General features: G+C 39.8%; 1 protein-coding gene across 6 annotated transcripts in view; it reads left to right on the forward strand.

Moving 5' to 3' along the window:
* The window catches only part of LOC111874242 (cleavage and polyadenylation specificity factor subunit 1), a 150656-nt gene that overhangs the window by 74952 nt on the left and 57649 nt on the right, over positions 1-18055 (forward strand). For all 6 annotated transcript variants that reach the window (XM_023869575.2, XM_023869574.2, XM_023869573.2 and 3 more), the window contains 3 exons: positions 2240-2629; positions 6517-6607; positions 7425-7577. In XM_023869575.2, coding sequence (XP_023725343.1) covers positions 2240-2629; positions 6517-6607; positions 7425-7577 — 634 coding nt within the window. The remainder of the gene's footprint in view (positions 1-2239; positions 2630-6516; positions 6608-7424; positions 7578-18055) is intronic.

An 18055-nucleotide genomic window follows, 5' to 3' on the forward strand; every position in this document is an offset into this window, starting at 1 on the left:
GCTATAATTCTCATCATCCCAATTGCATCCCTGGTTCCTTTTCCTCTTCTAAATCCAAACTGATCTTCTCCAAGTATATCCTCTACTTTCCTTTCAATTCTTCTTTTAATTATCTTTGCTCTTATTTTTGCTGTGTGTGCAATAAGGCTTATTGTGCGATGGTCGCTGCATTTTGTAGCTTTTGTCTTTTTCTTTAAGGCAATCATTGTAACTTCTGTAAAGTCCTTGGGCCACTCTCCACTTTCATATATGGTGTTCATTAGTTTTGTCAGTGTTTTCAAACCACCTTCTCCCAGTAACTTGAGCACATCTCCAGGTACATCATCATCTCCTGTAGCCTTTCCCTTCCTCATTTCCTTGATAGCTTTTTCCATCTCACTTTGTAAAATACATGGTCCTTTCTCGTCTGTATCTACTTCTTCTTCTGGTTCAGCTTCTAAGGATTCTGGCCGATTAGGTCGATCATATAGTTCTGTGATATAATTTTCCCAAATTTTCAGCACTTGCCTCTGATCTACTATTCTATTCCCCTGGGAGTCTTCGATGCCAATATTTTGAATCCCATGATTCTCTTTCCATCCTAGTTATTTTGTCTTCATGTACATCAAATCATAATGTCCTGTCCTTTGAAATTCTATAATCTCATTACATATCTTCTCAAGATATTCCTTTTTGGCCCTGTCCATGGCTCTTTTCAATTCATTCCTCAGTCTCCTGTATTTCCTCCTGCCTTCTTCATTGTTTACATTCTTCCATTTCCTTCGCTCCTCCATTTTACTCATCATCTCCTGTGTAACCTATGGTTTTCTTGCTATCTTCTCAACTTTACCTACCAATTCACTAATAGTATCTAACATGCATTCTTTTATATTGTTCCACTGCACTTCAGCATTTCCGCTTTCACCTTCAGTTGCACCGAGTTTCTCTTCTAGGGTCTCCTGTACGCTTTGTCTTTGAGCATATAACTTCTCCAAATCCCATCTAGGTCTGCGCTTTTGAAATCTTATAATTTTCTTCAACCTGGTTTGGAACTTGGCAACCAGTAAGTTGTGGTCAGAGTCAATATCTGCCCCCCAGGCAGCGTCTTCACATCCTTCACACTGTTTCTGAATTGATGTTTCACAAGGATGTAGTCCAACTGATGGCAGCTCCAATCCCCAGGTGCCTTCCATGTGTAAAATCTTCTCTTTGGCTTCTTGAACCAAGTGTTGGTGACAGTCAGTCCATTTCGTTCACAAAAGTCAATAAGCATTTGACCCCTGTGATTCCGTCTTCCTAGTCCATGTGATGCAACAATATTCTGATATGGTTCATCTCCAACAATGCTATTCCAGTCTTCCAATATTATGCTGTTTGTGTCACCTCTTCCATCTTCCTGAAGAATTTCTTCAGTCGTGTCATACACTTTTTCCACTTCATCATCTTCATACTCTGATGTTGGCATGTACAATTGAGCAGATAACAACGAAAAATATATGTATATTGAATTTTACTATATTTAAAAATAAATATTTAGGACTGTGCATACGCTTCTACTAGCGGAGTATGCGTGTGCTTCTGCCAGCAGAGTTTAAATGCCCAGCTGCCCAAATCAGGGTACTTTGGCCACAACAACCATACTCACCACTGGACCGATCAGGGCACTTTGGATGTTAAAGGTTAATGGAGCATGTAAAATGGGAAGTGTATAATACTCATACGAACCAAAATGAAATTAGCTTGGCATGTTACGGTATATATCTCCCTCTCCCTCCTTGAAACAACATTTTATTGAAATCTGACGATTAGTTTCACAGATGAAACATGTGGATAGATGGACAGTCATGACCTCCCCATTACTGATTTGATGCTTTTCGTGCAAAGAGTGGATATGAACAATCTGTCCAAACATTTGATGTTTTATTAATAACACAAGTTACTAGTCATCAGTCTCAAAGAATACATAAGGCAGAAATATGCAAGTAATCATTTCTTGAAAGAAACTCAAAATAGCTGCTACTGCATAGTAAGTTAAACAATAAAATTAATTATAAATGAAATCAATGAAAGTCAATGAAGTTGGTAACTTAAAATACTAAATTAAATCTCCTCTTATTAAATATGAAAAGCAAAAGTTCAGAAACCTTATTCATGATACTATATTGCTTTTAGGGTCCAGTGTACTTTTCTTACTTGACTGTGCCCAGTATCAACTACAAATTGAGCTGGATTTTATATGGCATCATTTCATACCCTGCAGGTGGCACAAGTACCTACAGGAAGTAAAGCCCACATATTGGATCCTGCTTACGCGTGACAATGGAAACCTTGAGATATACACGCTGCCAGACTTTAGGCTCAGCTATCTTGTGCGTAACTTTGGACAGGGGCTGCGTGTGTTGGTAGACAGCCTGGGGGCCATCCCTATGCCTGTTGGGGTCTCTGAGAATTCTCCTCCCATAGCATATGACAGTCAGGTACGGGAGATCCTGATGGTGGCACTGGGTCATCATGGCAGCCGCCCTCTATTGGTTGTCAGACTGGATGATGAACTACTTCTTTATCAGGCATACCGCTACCCTCGAGGTTACCTGAAACTCAGGTTCCGGCGGCTTGCACACAACATCCTCATCCGGGAGAGGCGTTCTCGGTAAGAACTTACTTCCATTATATTATGTTATCCTGGAGGCTGAACATTTTAAAATTTCAGAGTAGGAAAAATAGCTCAGGGATAGGCAATTAATTGTACTTAAGAACCAGTGGTTATTTTGAATTGACCAGAGAGCCTCATGAGAAAAATTCTGTAGTTGAAAAATTGTTAAATAGCCATCAGTTGTTCACATTCACTGACTGTTCTTCATCAATATATTATTACCGTATTTACGCATGTATAGGCCGCACATTTTTTGCCAAAAATTCAAGAGGAAAACTGGGGTGCGGCTTATATTCGAAATATTCGAAATCACACTTCATTTAAAAAAAATTATATTCATAATTAGTAATACAGGGTGTAATACTCCTGAAATAATATTCCAAGAAAATTATTTTTTCTATCATTTCTGTCTGAAAATTGTGCTGCGGTCTATACACGCACACGGCCTATACATGCGTAAATACGGTATTATTGTTATTATTATTATTGGAGGGGGTGGGTTTCCCCATGCACCGTGACCAGTGGTCTCTTGTACGTCCCCCTGTGATATTCTACCAGTCTCTATACGCTACTGATACTGGTGCATGCCATCAGTCCCGACTCAGCCAGCGAGTTCGGCCTCTACTGGCTGAGTGGTATCTAGATGCTTCCCCCATCTACCAGAGGCGTTAGAGACTATTGGGCGGGAAATGTCCTTATAATTTGGCTCAGAGGCCTCCTTGAGACATGAGGGTCTTTTACGTGCCGTAACACTACGACACGGGACCCATGGCTTAAAGTCCCTCCCGGAGGACTTGTTCCCTGAATGTTTCCGCCCTTAAAAATTCCATGACCTCTGCCGGGTTTGAACCCGCGTACCTTGAGTCATGAGGTTGGAACGTTACCCCTAGACTACGGAGGCCACTTTCATCAATATACCTAAGACAAGAGATTTTTCTTTTCACCATGATATCCAGGTTGGCTCTAGGATCCACCCAGCCTCCTATCCAATGGGTATTGGAGGGCTTATCCCCAGTAATAAAGGGGCTGGGGTGTGAAGCTGACTACTCACCTCCATCTAGTGCCAAGGTTAAAAATGATCAAACCATGCCTCCATGACATAGTGCTGAATTATATATAATGAAGTACAAGGATAATTTTTCCTTAACTTTGCCCAAGACAAAGATCCTATATGGGTAAAAAGTTTTGTGAGCATGAGGTTTATCATCATTATGCAGTTTTGGCATGTCATAGCAACTGATTGTTTGACATGAATACATTTCTTGGACAGAAGTTTTGTAGTAGGTCACAAATGAGTGATCAGTGTTTTGTTTGGGAGTGTTCTGTCTGTTCTATGAATATTGATAATATTGTGACGTGGATGGCGCAGCGGGAAGTAGGGGTCATGTGAAATCTGCAGTCACACGAGTGATGTCACGTACCCTCACCCCTTCCATTATTAAGCAACACTCGGTAAACACTCCGTCACCTCCCGCGGTGACGTAACAGCACTTCCCACAGTGACATAACAGGGGACACCGTGGTTACTACACACTCTCGGCAGTGTTCCCCAGCAACGCCTGTAAACACGACGTTAGGCAACAGTGGTAGCTATCGCGTAACTGTTTTTGTGTTGTCAGTGCACAAGCTACTAGAGTAGTGAGTAGTAGGTATTGAGCCAGTTACTAGAGAGAGAATAACCAGTAAGTTGCAGTCTAGTATTCGCCGAGTTGGGTTGTATCGAGTGCATGGTAGTAACTACAGCAGGAGAAGTATTTGTAATCCTGCAGATGGCAGTAGTTGTGAAATTGTGAATTATGTAGTTGTAAGAGAGAATGGAATAAATTCACTATATCAAAGATGGCATGAAGTTATTTGTCGCATGACATATACCCAACACGTGACAATATTTGGTCTAATCTTGGTCTGCATGAGCTGTGCAAGCAGAAGACTAAGGGAGGGGTAGTGGTTGCTGGTCAGAGGTATGGAAAGGTGGAACATCTTGTCAGTGACGTGTTACAAGCATTGCTTGTCCACATGCATAAAAATCCCATGGGCTACACAGAGGCAACACACAAACACAGAGCATACTCTACAACTGCATTTAGAGTTCAGAAAGAATTTCTTAGAACTAACCAGAATTCTTTTTTTTTTTTTTCCATGCTTAAGACAAAGTTTTATGTAGTGTTAATATTCACTCATCTTCTGTTTATTGTCTGTCACTACATGTTTTTACTTAGCCAGCCATCATCAGGTGTACAGGTTGTTGTGACGAAGGAATCTGCTGCTGAATGTAATACTGTTCTGCTTTTTGTATGTAGTTGTCTCAGACTAATTCTAGGTTATGTGTGTTAACGAGATGTTGCCACAGGGCAAACACATGGCAGCAGCTTGTTAACACACACAACCTAGAATTAGTCTGAGACAATTACATAAGAAAGGCAGAACAGCATCACAGTGGCACCAGATTCCTTCATCACAGCAACCTCTGCACCTGGTCGTGGTGGGCTGGACCGAAACATGTAGTGATATGCAATAAAGATAAGGGGACAAGTGAATATTAACCAACATTGCACATAGATGGCAAAAAGTGGAACTCAGAGTCAGATTTACACAGTGTAACAGGATGCTTCAATATAATGTGAATTATGGTTACATAACCAGGTTAATAAACGGCTGTTTTCTTTTAGCCTTATCAGTTCATTTACAAGATTATAACTTCCTGCATCTTTATTAATGGATGTGTTGCAGTGGTTTGAAATGTTCCGACACTGCAGGTTGTACTTTTCCATTTGATTATTTTATTTCAAACTGTATATTTGGCCAATTCATTGCATTCAGTAAAACTCTTGTTTAGGGTTGGAGTAAATTGTAGGAAGTTGTTGTCCTCTGTCTGAACCAGTTGCTGCCAATCAAATGTGAGATCTGGAAGGTGTCTGAGAATACAGTATGTATTTTGACTATAGTGTGGCATTTCCTTATCCTTATAATAACTGCTGCACACACACCAGTAGCCAGAAGAACTTGTATGACACTGATGGCACATTCTTCTGTAGCGTGTTCCTGTTATTTTCTGCCTCATTCCCTTCTTCTTGTGGTAACTGGCAGATGTCCTTGCCCATATTTCATGAGTTGAGGAAGCATAAGTATTTGTGAACATTACTTCAGAAGCTCTGACACATGTCTGTTTGAACTGATAACATATTGTAACATGTAGACCTGTTGCTGGGCAATGACCACGAGATATGCAAATGTACAAGAGCTGTTATTGAGTAATGCCTTCACGATTGACTGATTGACCTGCAACAATGAGGAGCAGTGTTTTCTACATGGTCTGTGCCAAGGGGTTGTAAATGGGACAAATTTAGAGCTTGGTCAGTTATGGGATATTTGCCAGCCAGTAAGGATGTAAGAAGAGGACATTGTTGAGATACATTACCAGTGAAAACAGAAAGCTTTATGTGTGCTGCAATTACAATAATGTTTGCAGTTACAAGTTGTGTGTATAGTGTCCAAAAAATCAGTCACCAGTCCACTCAGACACATGATAATATTGATCAGGAGGACAGGTAGCACACAGAGGCAAAAGATACATGACCAATTATTTATATTCATATCTGTGTAATGAACAGTTTGTGGTCAAAATTTTGGAATAAGAATATAGTGTTAAATTTCTAGGAAATATTGTGTGTAAAAGTTGGAGTGCATGAATTATGTAGGTAAATATGGTAATCTCTGAACTTTGCTGTAGGCTATATTTTTCCCACTTCTGTACAGTTCCATCATGTTAATCTACACCAACCGATCACAAACAAGATTTTTCAGCACAAAACTTGCTTTTCAGTCTTCTAGCATTTATGAAGAAAGATACAGAATGTCCAGAATGACTTAACCTTACATTGCAGATCAAGGAAGAAGCCAATAGACACAGAACAGCAGTTGGAATCACATGTGTGTCAACTGCGGTACTTCAGCAACATTGCTGGCTACAATGGGGTATAGTACAAACGCTGAAATTTAAGATAATGCTAAGGCTTACAGTTTAATACTTCTTTTTTAGCATGTAGCCAAACATGTGCCAGTATGAACATGGTAGGCAGGCTTTTCATGGTAATGTGAGTTGGTTGAGTATGCTAAATTGTAATTTGATTAATGTTTCCATAATTTAAAGAAGGATAATATTGAAAGAAGTAAGCTCCAAATGCATATGTCATCCATTACAGGTAGTATATCAATACAACAAATTATATTCCAGTGAACTTTCTTTTCCTTGTTAATGTTCTTAAGAAATGGAAGAATGCAGATTTTCCTCTGAAGTTTGCCCTAGTTGTGTCATTACTGGAAGTACATAATAAAATGAAATTTCAGCAGAACTATGGAGAATAGCGTACAGTTGGAGCACATTGCAGCTGCAACCTATTTAGAAACCTGGGGCATAGGCAGCAGCCCAAGATATTTTGAGTGTGAAGTACAGTAGTTACTATAGGATTCTGACGATGGTGTATAACACACTGATATGTTGGGATTTTGGACTTTATCCATCGTCCTGGTTTTTAAGATAACAAATAAAAACACGACGTTTCGGAAACTGGATCTGTTTCCGTCCTCAGGTGAAGGAAAACACCTATTCAGTTGGGTCCCTTAGAAAGAGCTAGCCTCAATCACTNTCAGAAGTTTGTGTTGTTGGTTGGGTAATAAGTTATTTAATTGAATGATTGCTTTGTTTTCATAAATTAAAAGTATTATAGTTATTATATATTATAGTGTGATAGTACAATATAATCAAAACTTGAACTACTGATGATTGTAACAGGTATTCATCTGTGGACCATATCCCCACTGGTTGTTTCTGACATCACGAGGAGAGCTTCGGACCCACCCCATGGGTATAGATGGTGCAGTAACTTGCTTTGCTCCATTTCACAACATCAACTGCCCACAAGGGTTCCTCTACTTTAACAAGAAGGTATTTTATTAACTGCATATGAGTTGAGAGGTAATGGCATGCCTTAAGCAGTTGGACACCAAGTAACGTGTGGTAAATGCAGGTAAGGTTACAATTACTTGACTTTGTGGTGCAAGGTACACTAAAGGATACCTTGGAGAGAGAATGCTGTAGAATGGAACTAGAAGATGGAGCACCAGTTTTCTCCAGAACATTGGTAACTGCCCATGAGAATACACAGTGTCACAACCCTAGGGACTGCATTCTAAATAAAACCAAAATTGAATTTCTTATCTGCCCGTTGAAGTTTTGTTGTCTAAGACATATGATATTTGCAATGCAACCTTGACGTTATAAGAATTAATGAAATTTATAAAAATGCTCTGTCAAATGGATACTTGTAACATCTGAGAATGGTTGAAGTATGTACTATAAGTCTGTCCCCCAACCTGTAATTATGTGTAATGCAAAATGACACTAAGGTTCAAAAAAGAATGCAGATACAGCAGTGTTTCTTCTTTGAAGTGGGTATCATGGAGTTATGGAAATAATGAAGAATAATTCATCATTTGTGATGTTTGTTAACATTATCGGAATCATAAAGTTAAATATTTTTCTTAAATTTACATAACCTGTTTTACTGGAAAGCTTGCAACCAGCTGCTAATTATAACAAGAGGTCCTGCCTGCTGTTTGCCAAATGCCCGGAAGTCCCACCCACACTGCCCACATAATTGACTTCGCGTGCATGCATGTAAAAATAAATATGTCAGGCTTGTAACGAATTTGAGTAATAGACATTAACACACAAAAGTCTTAAAATTACATAAACTTCTACTTACATGCATTGCATTATTACGAGTTGTTCTAAATACTTGGATTTAATACATACAGGGTTATGACATTACATTCATAAGAGTTGGTTTGAATCAGGTATTAGACTTCACTGTAATATTGCATGTTACGGTAGTGGCAGTATATGAACATGGGGCCAGTCTGCACAACAGTATTTCATAAAAACAAAATAGACACTGCTGTATCAACATTTGTTTGTTAGCCGTTGACACTACATGTTTCGACCCTTATATTGGGTCATCATCAGGCGTATAAGAATACTAGTAATTAGTTCTTGAATTGCATCATAATTCAGTATGGATCCACATTGTGTTCTTATGAGTTTTATGTACTTAATTTGAATTTACAGTTAAAATTTGATGTTTAAACAATGAGAAATGAAGTGACAGGAGGTTTAAGAAAACTGCATACTGAGGAGCTTCATAACTTGTACTCTTCTCCAAATATAATTAGAATGATCTAGTCAAGGAGGATGAGGTGGGCAGGGCATGTAGCACGAATGGGTAAGAAGAGGAATGCATGTACATGGTGTGTCCAGGATCCGTTAGGACTCATTTTTCTAAATTTTGCCCTACAATGTCATCTGTTGGTGAGTTGTGGCATTAAGATTCTTGAAGTTTCAGCTATGACTATAATTTTAAAGCACAAGCAGCGCTGCATCATGTGTTCTCACCTTGAATGTAACAGTCCTGTTCTGATGCTCGTTGGAAAATGGCGGTTGTACAAAGAGCCAACATCAAATTTTGTTTGAAGTTAGGCAAAACAGCTGGAGAAGCGTACAAAATGATGAAAAGTGTGTACAGTAGTGATTGTTTGAGTCGCTCGAACATTTTTGAGGGTATGCTGTATTTTGTGATGTCAGGGAGGACATTGAAGACGCTCCACGTGCATCAAAGCCGAGAACAAGTTGTACTGAAGAAAATGAGAAGAAAGTGACCGAAATCCTTGCATCAGACAGATGTGTTTCTGCAAGACTCATCAAGGAGCTTTTGGGAATACCAAAAAGTACTGTGCATCAAATTTTGACTGAGGATTTTGGCAAACGGAAGGTATGTGCGCTCTCTGTCAGGCAATGAATAGCATGCCAGAGTGGAACATTGCAAAGACATGTTACGGTCGGCCCAAAGTGATACAGAATTTACAAAATCGATTGTTACTGGTGACGAGATATGGTGTATTCAATATGAGCCTCTCACAAAGTGGCAGAGTGCAGCGTGGTTGAGCCCAAAGAAGCCAAAACCAAAGAAAGTGCGCATGCAAAAGAGTTGAGTAAGGACACTGCTAACCGTTTTCTTTGATTCCAAAGGAATCATTCACAAGGAATTTCTGCCAGAAGGTCAAACAGTGAATTCTGATTATCTTGGAGTCCTCAATGGTTTGTGGGCGAGAATTCTTCAAATTCGACCTGGATTTCGAGAGCAAGGTTCCTGGTCGCTCCTCCACAACAATGTCCCACCCCATAAATCAAAGATTGTGCACAATTTTTGGGCCAGAAAATGGATCACAGTCCTTGATCTTCCTACGTATTCACCAGATTTGACTCCAGGACATTTCTGGTTGTTCCCAAAAGTTAAGTTGGCGATGAAGGGAGACCATCACATCATCATCCAGGACATCCAAAGAGGATGTACCGGAGTTTTAAATGCGATTCCACAAAAGGAGTTCAGTGACTGTTTTTGAAAACTTTTCAATCAATTCCAGCTATGTATTGATTCAGAAGAAGACTGTTTTGAATAAAAAGAGTGAAATTTTGAAAATAATTCACATCATGTATTTTTAATGAGCATGGTCCTAACAACCTGGACACACTGTGTAGGATACTGGTGGGAAAGCCAGAAGGAAAGAGACCACTGGGAGGACCAAGGTGTAGGGGGCTGGATAATATTAAAATGTATCTTAGAGAGATAGGATGAGATGGTATGGATTGGATTGGCCTGGCTCAGGATAGGGACCAGTGGAGGGTGCTTGTGAACACAGTAATGAACCTTCGGGTTCAGTATTTTATTGGGAATTCTTTAGTAGCCGCAGAATTGACCGCTCCTCAAGAAGGACTCAGTTCCATGAGTAAGTAAGAGTAAGTAAGTTTAAACGATAGAAGTTAAAATTGTACAGAAATTAAGATATTTATAATGTATATTATATTATGTTATGTAGTATTATAAACCTCCTTAAAACATTGCGACCGCTACATATTTATATATTGTTCCAGGTGGTAGGAGTAATCATAGTGTGAGGTGCCAGTATGCTGAGATCTTTCATAAACTAGGTCGTGTTGGTATTGACCTTCCTGAAAAATAAGTTATGGCAGTTATTAGCTGTATTATGATCAGTGTTATGTAGGATGTCTTTTTTATGGTATTTCATGGTTACCTATTATCGCGTGAAGCTTATGCTCATTATTCTGTTGTATCACTCAACAGGTTGTTTGTACTTGGAATGATCTGTAACAATTTTAGATTATAATTTAAAGCTTGCATGTAAGTTGTTATTAGACAAATTCTTAGGTTACCCGTATATAGGGTGTGTACTTACATATTCTAAATTTTGATGTTATGTGTGGAGGCAGTTCCCCATGATGATGGTGGTGTTATGTCATAGCAGTTCTGTCTGAACTGCTTGTTTCTAAATAGGTGTTGTGTAAGATATAGTGGTAGTAGGTGAGTGGTAATACTTTGAGTGGTTGGGGAGATGGGGGAGGAGTGGGGTTATGTACATGTGTGTAAATATTAGAATATCGGATATGAGGTTATGTATGTCGGTAAATATATCGTTCATTTATAGAGCATTCTTTGTTATATCATATACAATGAAATCTTTCTAATGTGTTGAGTTTGGGTCCTTTCTTTTCTATATGCAATATTTTCATGGTCTCGTCTATCATATCTTACGTATATTCAGTTTTTCAGAATGTGTTGTGCGAATATAGAGTTTTGTTTATTGGTCTTGATAGCATGTATGTGTTGTCTATAATAGACTTTGAATGTGCGTCCTCTTTTGTCTGATTTATTTCAGTAGGCATTCACTCTATTGTAGTTGATATATGCCACTCTGGTTGTATATGTCTCCTGGTATTCCTTTGGGTTTCAAGTGGTGTTTAATTGTATTGGTCAGCTTGTAAGCAATTTTGAGGTTAGTATTCCAACATAAGTTAGTAATATTTCTAGAGCCTGGACCAAGATACGTGAAGGTGGCCCATTTTGTTTTATCTTTTTGTATATTTTGTGCTGTTTGCCTAAGATTCACAGGGGCTTTATTTATGTATTTATGATTTGTGGGCGATTGTTGATGTCTGTTATTTTTTAGTATCTCATTTATGACTGTTAATTCATGATCTTTATTTTCTCGAGTAAGGGGATTAAATAGTTATTGTTGATTTTTTGTGTTCATTAGGGTGACAGGAATCATATGTATAATTATATATATAATTTCATATATGACACACAACAGGATGCATACTATAAAGACTACATCCTTTATCTTTCTAACCAAATCAAATGGGCCCATTAAGTTCCCCCCCCCCCCTTGACACTACAGCCCCAGTTTGGGCCTTGCCCTACCTCCACGACACTCAGTTTCACTTCGGTTTACTAGATATTAGACATTCGGTAGGACTCCTTGGGCAAGTAATCACCTTGTTGCAAGGCCTCTACCTGTACATGAACACAGAAAAACGCACACACACAAACACTGAACATCCATGCCCTTAGTGGGATTCGAACCCACAATCCTAGCTTCCAAGTGAGCAAAGACAGTGCACACCTTAGACCGCTCGGCTACTGTGACCAGTGAGCCCATTAAGTTACCTTATAATACATAGGCTTTGTTATGATCATCACCCAGTCGCATACCGAGATCATGAAATTAACTTCACCAGGATGAAAAAAAAAAAGTAAAGCTATCCCTATAACAGGCCGTGAAGGCCCGTAGGGTTGTGAGACGTTAAGGGTCCCACATTACCTTGACAGTCGGCTCAAAGATGGCGGTAAGGTTGTCAGCCTTACCGGCCGCACAACCTCATCCCACCCTTCTGTGTTGTTTTGTTGCAGTTTGTCAGGAACTGTAGTGTCACTTGTTTGATCCTATTGCTTAAAAAGACTTGCATGTTTGAAGTAAGCAGTGTGCTGGGAGTCAAATTGAACCCCCACTTACAGCGAGGTTCCTCGTTACACCCTGCACACTCCAATTTAGCAGCATGGTGTTATCTCCTGCCCATCATTTTATTGTAACGTTGCCTACCTTTGCTTGTCATCATCTGAAAGCTAGAGATAATCCACTCTTCATTGTTGGTGTTGCACTCCTATGATGGATAGGATCTCATAGTACAAGCTAGAGAAATAGTATTGTCTGCCTGTTCATGGACCATCAGTACACAGTCTCAGGTAAATAAATATGTGGTAGGTTACTGCTCTACTGCATTGAGAAAGAGAATTTAATAAAAAAAAATTATTTAACAGTATAAGTAATGAAACAGTAGCTGCACTTAAAGAATGTACTAACAGTCAGCACATGAACAGAAAAAATGTAGAAAAGATAAGCATAAATTGTAATACAAAATTACAAGTGACCACCTCTTGTTTGTACCTATAGTTTCAATAGATGTACCTGAACAGAATAACTTAACTGATGTGGTAGTCATATGCAACATAACTACACATCAAATGACATTAAACAAAGAAACTGTTTGGACAAGGAAGCAAGCAGTATCACTCAGAGAATTTCAATCATGAAATATACATATAGCATCAGTTTAGAGCCTTTTTTTTCAGGATATAGCAACTTAGCTTAACCATTGGTTCAAATAAAACTGGCTAATCTTACCTGCTACAGAACCAATAAGGAAGTTACTTCCTTGTTGTCCATTTCAAGAAACCTCAGAGTTAACCACCATTCATATGCTCTCCAAGGGCCACCACCAATTGCTTTTGAAATGGCTTCACATGCCATTACAATCACAAACCAAAAATTACATGTAGCTTACAACTGGACCACTGCAGTGGAAGAGAAAATGTCATATACATGGGTAGGCTGAAAAGTAATGCACACATGCTTGTAGAGCGCGAACAAAAACAAATAGCAAGATCGGGAAAAAAGTACATTAAAGTACAATTCTTAAGTTTCGAAAGCATATATTTATTTTTCAACATAGTCACCGTTAAGGCTAACACATCTCTCCCAACGTGTAACAAGTTTTTTCATTCCGTCACTGAAAAATTCTTCCGACTTTTCTCGAATACAGGACTTGACAGCTGCCTTCACCTCATCGTCCGAGGTGTAATGATTACCCTTGAGGTCTCTCTTGAGTAGAGGAAAAAAATAAAAATTGCAAGGCGCAAGATTGGGGGAATAAGGAGGGTGTGGAATCGGTTCAAACTCCAGGTTTCGCAGAGCCTCTTCAGTTGCGCGTGAGGTGTGTGGACGAGCGTTGTCATGTTGCAAGATTATTGGCGCCCTGCCTCTAACACGACAAACTCGACGCCAGAGGTGTTTTAGAGTCTGTATGTACTGAGAAGAATTTACCGTTGCCCCTCGTTCCAGAAAATCGGTCACATAAACTCGGTGAGCATCCCAAAACACAATCAAAAGAAGTTTTTTGTCAGATGGTTGTGTTTTGAACTTTTTCGCCTGAGGAGAAGACGGATGTCGATATTCAGCACTCTGTCTTTTCTCTTCCGGGTCGTAATGATGGACCCATGACTCGTCCCCCATCACAATATTCAAAAGAAAGTAGTCTCCTTCATCACGGTAGCGCTGCAAAAGTTGCTCGCAGCATTCCAATCGACGCTGTTTGTTCTCGTCTGTGAGACGGCGTGGTACCCATCATGCACAGATTTTACGGTATCCCACGTGTTCAATAATGAACAATAAATGAACAATGTTCAGTAATGTTCCTTGGATATTCCAATATGGTTTGCGATATGCTTTTGAGTGATTCGCTGGTCATTTTGAATCAAATCGTCGACAAGTTTGCGATGATTATCGTCTGTGGCAGTGATCGGACGTCCGCTGCGTGTTTCATCAACAATTATGGCTTTTCCAGGCTCACAACCACGAAATTGTATTACCCATCGATTTACAGTAGACCTATCAACAGCATCATCACCATAAACAGCCTTTAAACGACGATGAATCTCAGTAGGAGTCACTTTTTCAGCAGTTAAAAATTCGATAACAGCACGCTGTTTAACTCGCGTTGACAGCACTAGAACATGTCTCCATACTTCCACTTCTCGAAATACACTGGATGAACACAACGACCTCAAACCTGTGCATGCGTATTGAGGGGGGAATGTTACTTCCACATGCCACCTGGCACGCTTCTGAAGGTCATTTCGTTCGCGCTCTACAAGCATGTGTGCATCACTTTTCAGCCTACCTACGTACATAAACGCCTTGTTTTGAGAATTCTAGAAATGAATAAAAGGATTGGATTGGTTGAAAGCTAATGTGGGTCAGATGTCAGCAAGGTCAAAGAGTGAGGTACCCACCCTCAAGTACATCACACAGCACACAAAAAACAGGCAAGATCAAAGCTCACGGACTTAGCAAAGCTGTAGATGAAGACAGAACAACTGATTATGATGGTACTCATGAACATTGACCTGAAATTATGTTTCAGAAATCTTCACACACCCCAAAGGTAATAATAAATTAGTGGTGTCTGTTGGCACAAATATTAGCTCAGTATTCTGGAGCTCCACAGAAGGATGTGCAGAACAGTGAACACTGAATAAAGCAACCTTTCTGTTGTGGGGCCCCCTTTTGCATCAGACACTCAGCCACTGAAGGAACAGCTTGGATGTCTTCCACGTTTTTCTGTTTGATTTGTATGAGCACTCGAGAATTTTATTGTCCTTGAAGTGAAGTGACTATAATTTCCTGACAAAGTAGTTTCATGTTGTTGGAATAATATAGTCTCACATCAGCTGTGTTGTTGATATCCAAGGGTAGGTACTGCTACATAAGTTTTTTTAGAACTTAAACCCAGTCCTTCACATCTGAGTCTACTGCAGCCAATTTGCCAGATGTGCTGTGCATACTAATGCTTTTTTTCTTCTTTAAAGCAATGAAACCACTTTTTGGGATAATGAAAGTTCATCTTTTTTAATTGTTCCTCAAATTGGTTGGCTTTTGACTTGATCTCTGGTCTCTGGATTGGTACACCAGCCAGTCTTTTCTAGCAGAACTACTTAAAGAGCAATGAATACCAAATCTTCATTCACAACATGCTGCATTCATTTCTGTATTGTCAGTCTTCATCACATAGAACAGCTGATGGTATTTTCTCTTTGATCTTCAGTGTGGTGAAGAGTGTTGAAGTTTATCAGTACCCTCTCCCAGTTTTACTTTCTGATAAGCTGCCTACTTCACTTCCATTGTTGGGGTTGAACACTTCTTAAATGAAACATAAGGCACAGAGACACAAAAGTTGTCAACTTTGAAAAGCAGTGATGGGTAGCTAGGAATCACTGGTATTGGTGAAGGTGCTGAGAGAACGGCCATATTTAATTCAAGAGTTTTCCATGTTTGTATCATTAAGAAATTGATGGTTCCAATGTTTCTTGTTGCTGTACTTATTGTTGTTATTTAAATGTAGAAGGCAAGTACCTGTTAGCGGATTTCCTATACTACAAAGATGGTCCAATATTAAAGGTAACGGGTGTTTTTTATATATGGCCTGCATGCGACATCTTGATGTCACTTGCTTGTATTAATATGTCAGGTAGAGGGGAAGTAACCAAGCTAGTGTCGTTCTTCATCCACATGTCTAAACTTTACAAGCGAACAAAATGGCAAATGTGACTGAAAATTATTCCAAGTTTGAGGTCCGCACAGTGGTCAGATTTTTGCAAGCAGAAGGAGTGAGTCAGTGAGATTCATCGCAGGTTAGTGAGTGTTTATGGGCAGAACGTTTTCAGCCAAAAGGAAGTGTCTATGTGGTGCAACAAAAATGAAGATGGCCTAACAACACTGAATGATGATCCACAGAAACAGAGGCAGACCAACCTCACACACTGATGAAAATTATGTCACTGTTGAAGGTCTGATAAGGGAAGATTGAAGAGTCAAAGTTTGTGAAATTGCTAAAGTGACAGGTATTGCAAAATGCACTGTTCATGCAATCATCTCAGATTTAAACTTCTGTAAAGTGTCTGCTCGCTAGGTTCTGAAATTGCTCACCGAGGAGCACTAAAGCAAAAGAATGGCTTCTTCGCTTGAAAATCTTTGCTGTTACCAAGATGAAGGAGAATCGTTCATGAAAAATTGCAGAAAACAGTTGTGCAATACCTCGCATCCCTTGGAAAAGAACACTACCTTGAAGGACTGTTTAAACTTGTAAAATGATGACATAAATATCTGAATGCTAACAGTGACTGTCTGGAAAAATAAACATTATATTTGGTGCTGTACCTTTAAATTCAGACTGCCCTTGTATATGCCACGGTTATGTTAGACATTGACCATTGTGTAGTTTATGACATTTGTTTGATAGGTACAGTGTTTAAGTAGTTGGCCCTACTCCTAAGTTCAGGTGGTTACTTTGTCATTATATTCACACTTATCTTACTTCTGAGTTTAGAGGCAGCATTTGAAATCAGACCTAGAACCCTTTGAATACTGAGCTTTCATTCTGACCATGAGAAATGTCTATGAGCATAATGACAAACACCTGCAGATATGAGCAGAGCTAAGTTATGAAGTGTCATTTATATCAAAAAGCTTACGGACAGTGGGCAATTTACAACATAATTCAAGTGTTATAAATCATCCATTGTAATGAAGAAAGCAGTCTTCTGGGATTTAGCACCGTGTATATGTGGTGTTAACCGACGTTTCGGAGGAACATATCGCCTCCATCTTCAGGGTAGAAGAAAAAATATAAGAATTCTGCAAGTGGAGAGACCGTGAGAACCGGTAAAAGCAGAATATGTGGAAATACACAGCTATGTGAGAGCAGAGAGTGTAGGGGGGAAGGGCAAGTATACAAGTGAAAGCAGTAGTGTGGGAGGGGTAGGGGAAGGGAGCTGGGACAAGCGTGTTTTTGTGTAGGGAAGAGAAAGGCAAGGTTAAAGGCTGGGCACTAATCCGTAAGCTGAGGGGGGTGGGGGTGGTTGTTATGTTGGTTGGTCATGGCCTGTGTGGCCTTCTGGATCTGGCGTCATTTCCCGGTGGGGGTTTTCTAAGAGGCAGACCCACTGCTTTGATGTTGTGTCGGGACAGCACTCTGCTGATACGGTTGAATATGGTCCCGACATAGGGAAGGAAGGCGACTGAGCCCGGTTTGTCTACAGGCCGGCTGACGTTGGGCCGATGGTTGAGAACTCTGTAGATCTGCCGGTTGTTGTATCCGTTCTTCTTGAATACATCCTTCAGAAGCACCAACTCCGCATGTAGGCTGTCTTGATCACACAGTGCTCTAGCCCTGTGCACCAATGTTGAAAGTGCAGCTTGCTTGTTGGAAGGGTGGTGGTGGGACGCAGCGTTAAGGTACAGGTTAGTATGAGTGGATTTGCGGTACACTCTATGGCCCAGGGAACCGTCGGGTCTCCTGTAAATATCTATATCCAGGAAGGGGAGGTGGCCTTCAGTTTCAGTTTCCATTGTGAACTGGATGCACTGGTTGATACTATTTATGTGGTTCAGGAA

This window comes from Cryptotermes secundus, unplaced genomic scaffold, assembly GCF_002891405.2.
Source record: "Cryptotermes secundus unplaced genomic scaffold, Csec_1.0 scaffold1171, whole genome shotgun sequence".
Lineage (NCBI taxonomy): Eukaryota > Metazoa > Arthropoda > Insecta > Blattodea > Kalotermitidae > Cryptotermes > Cryptotermes secundus.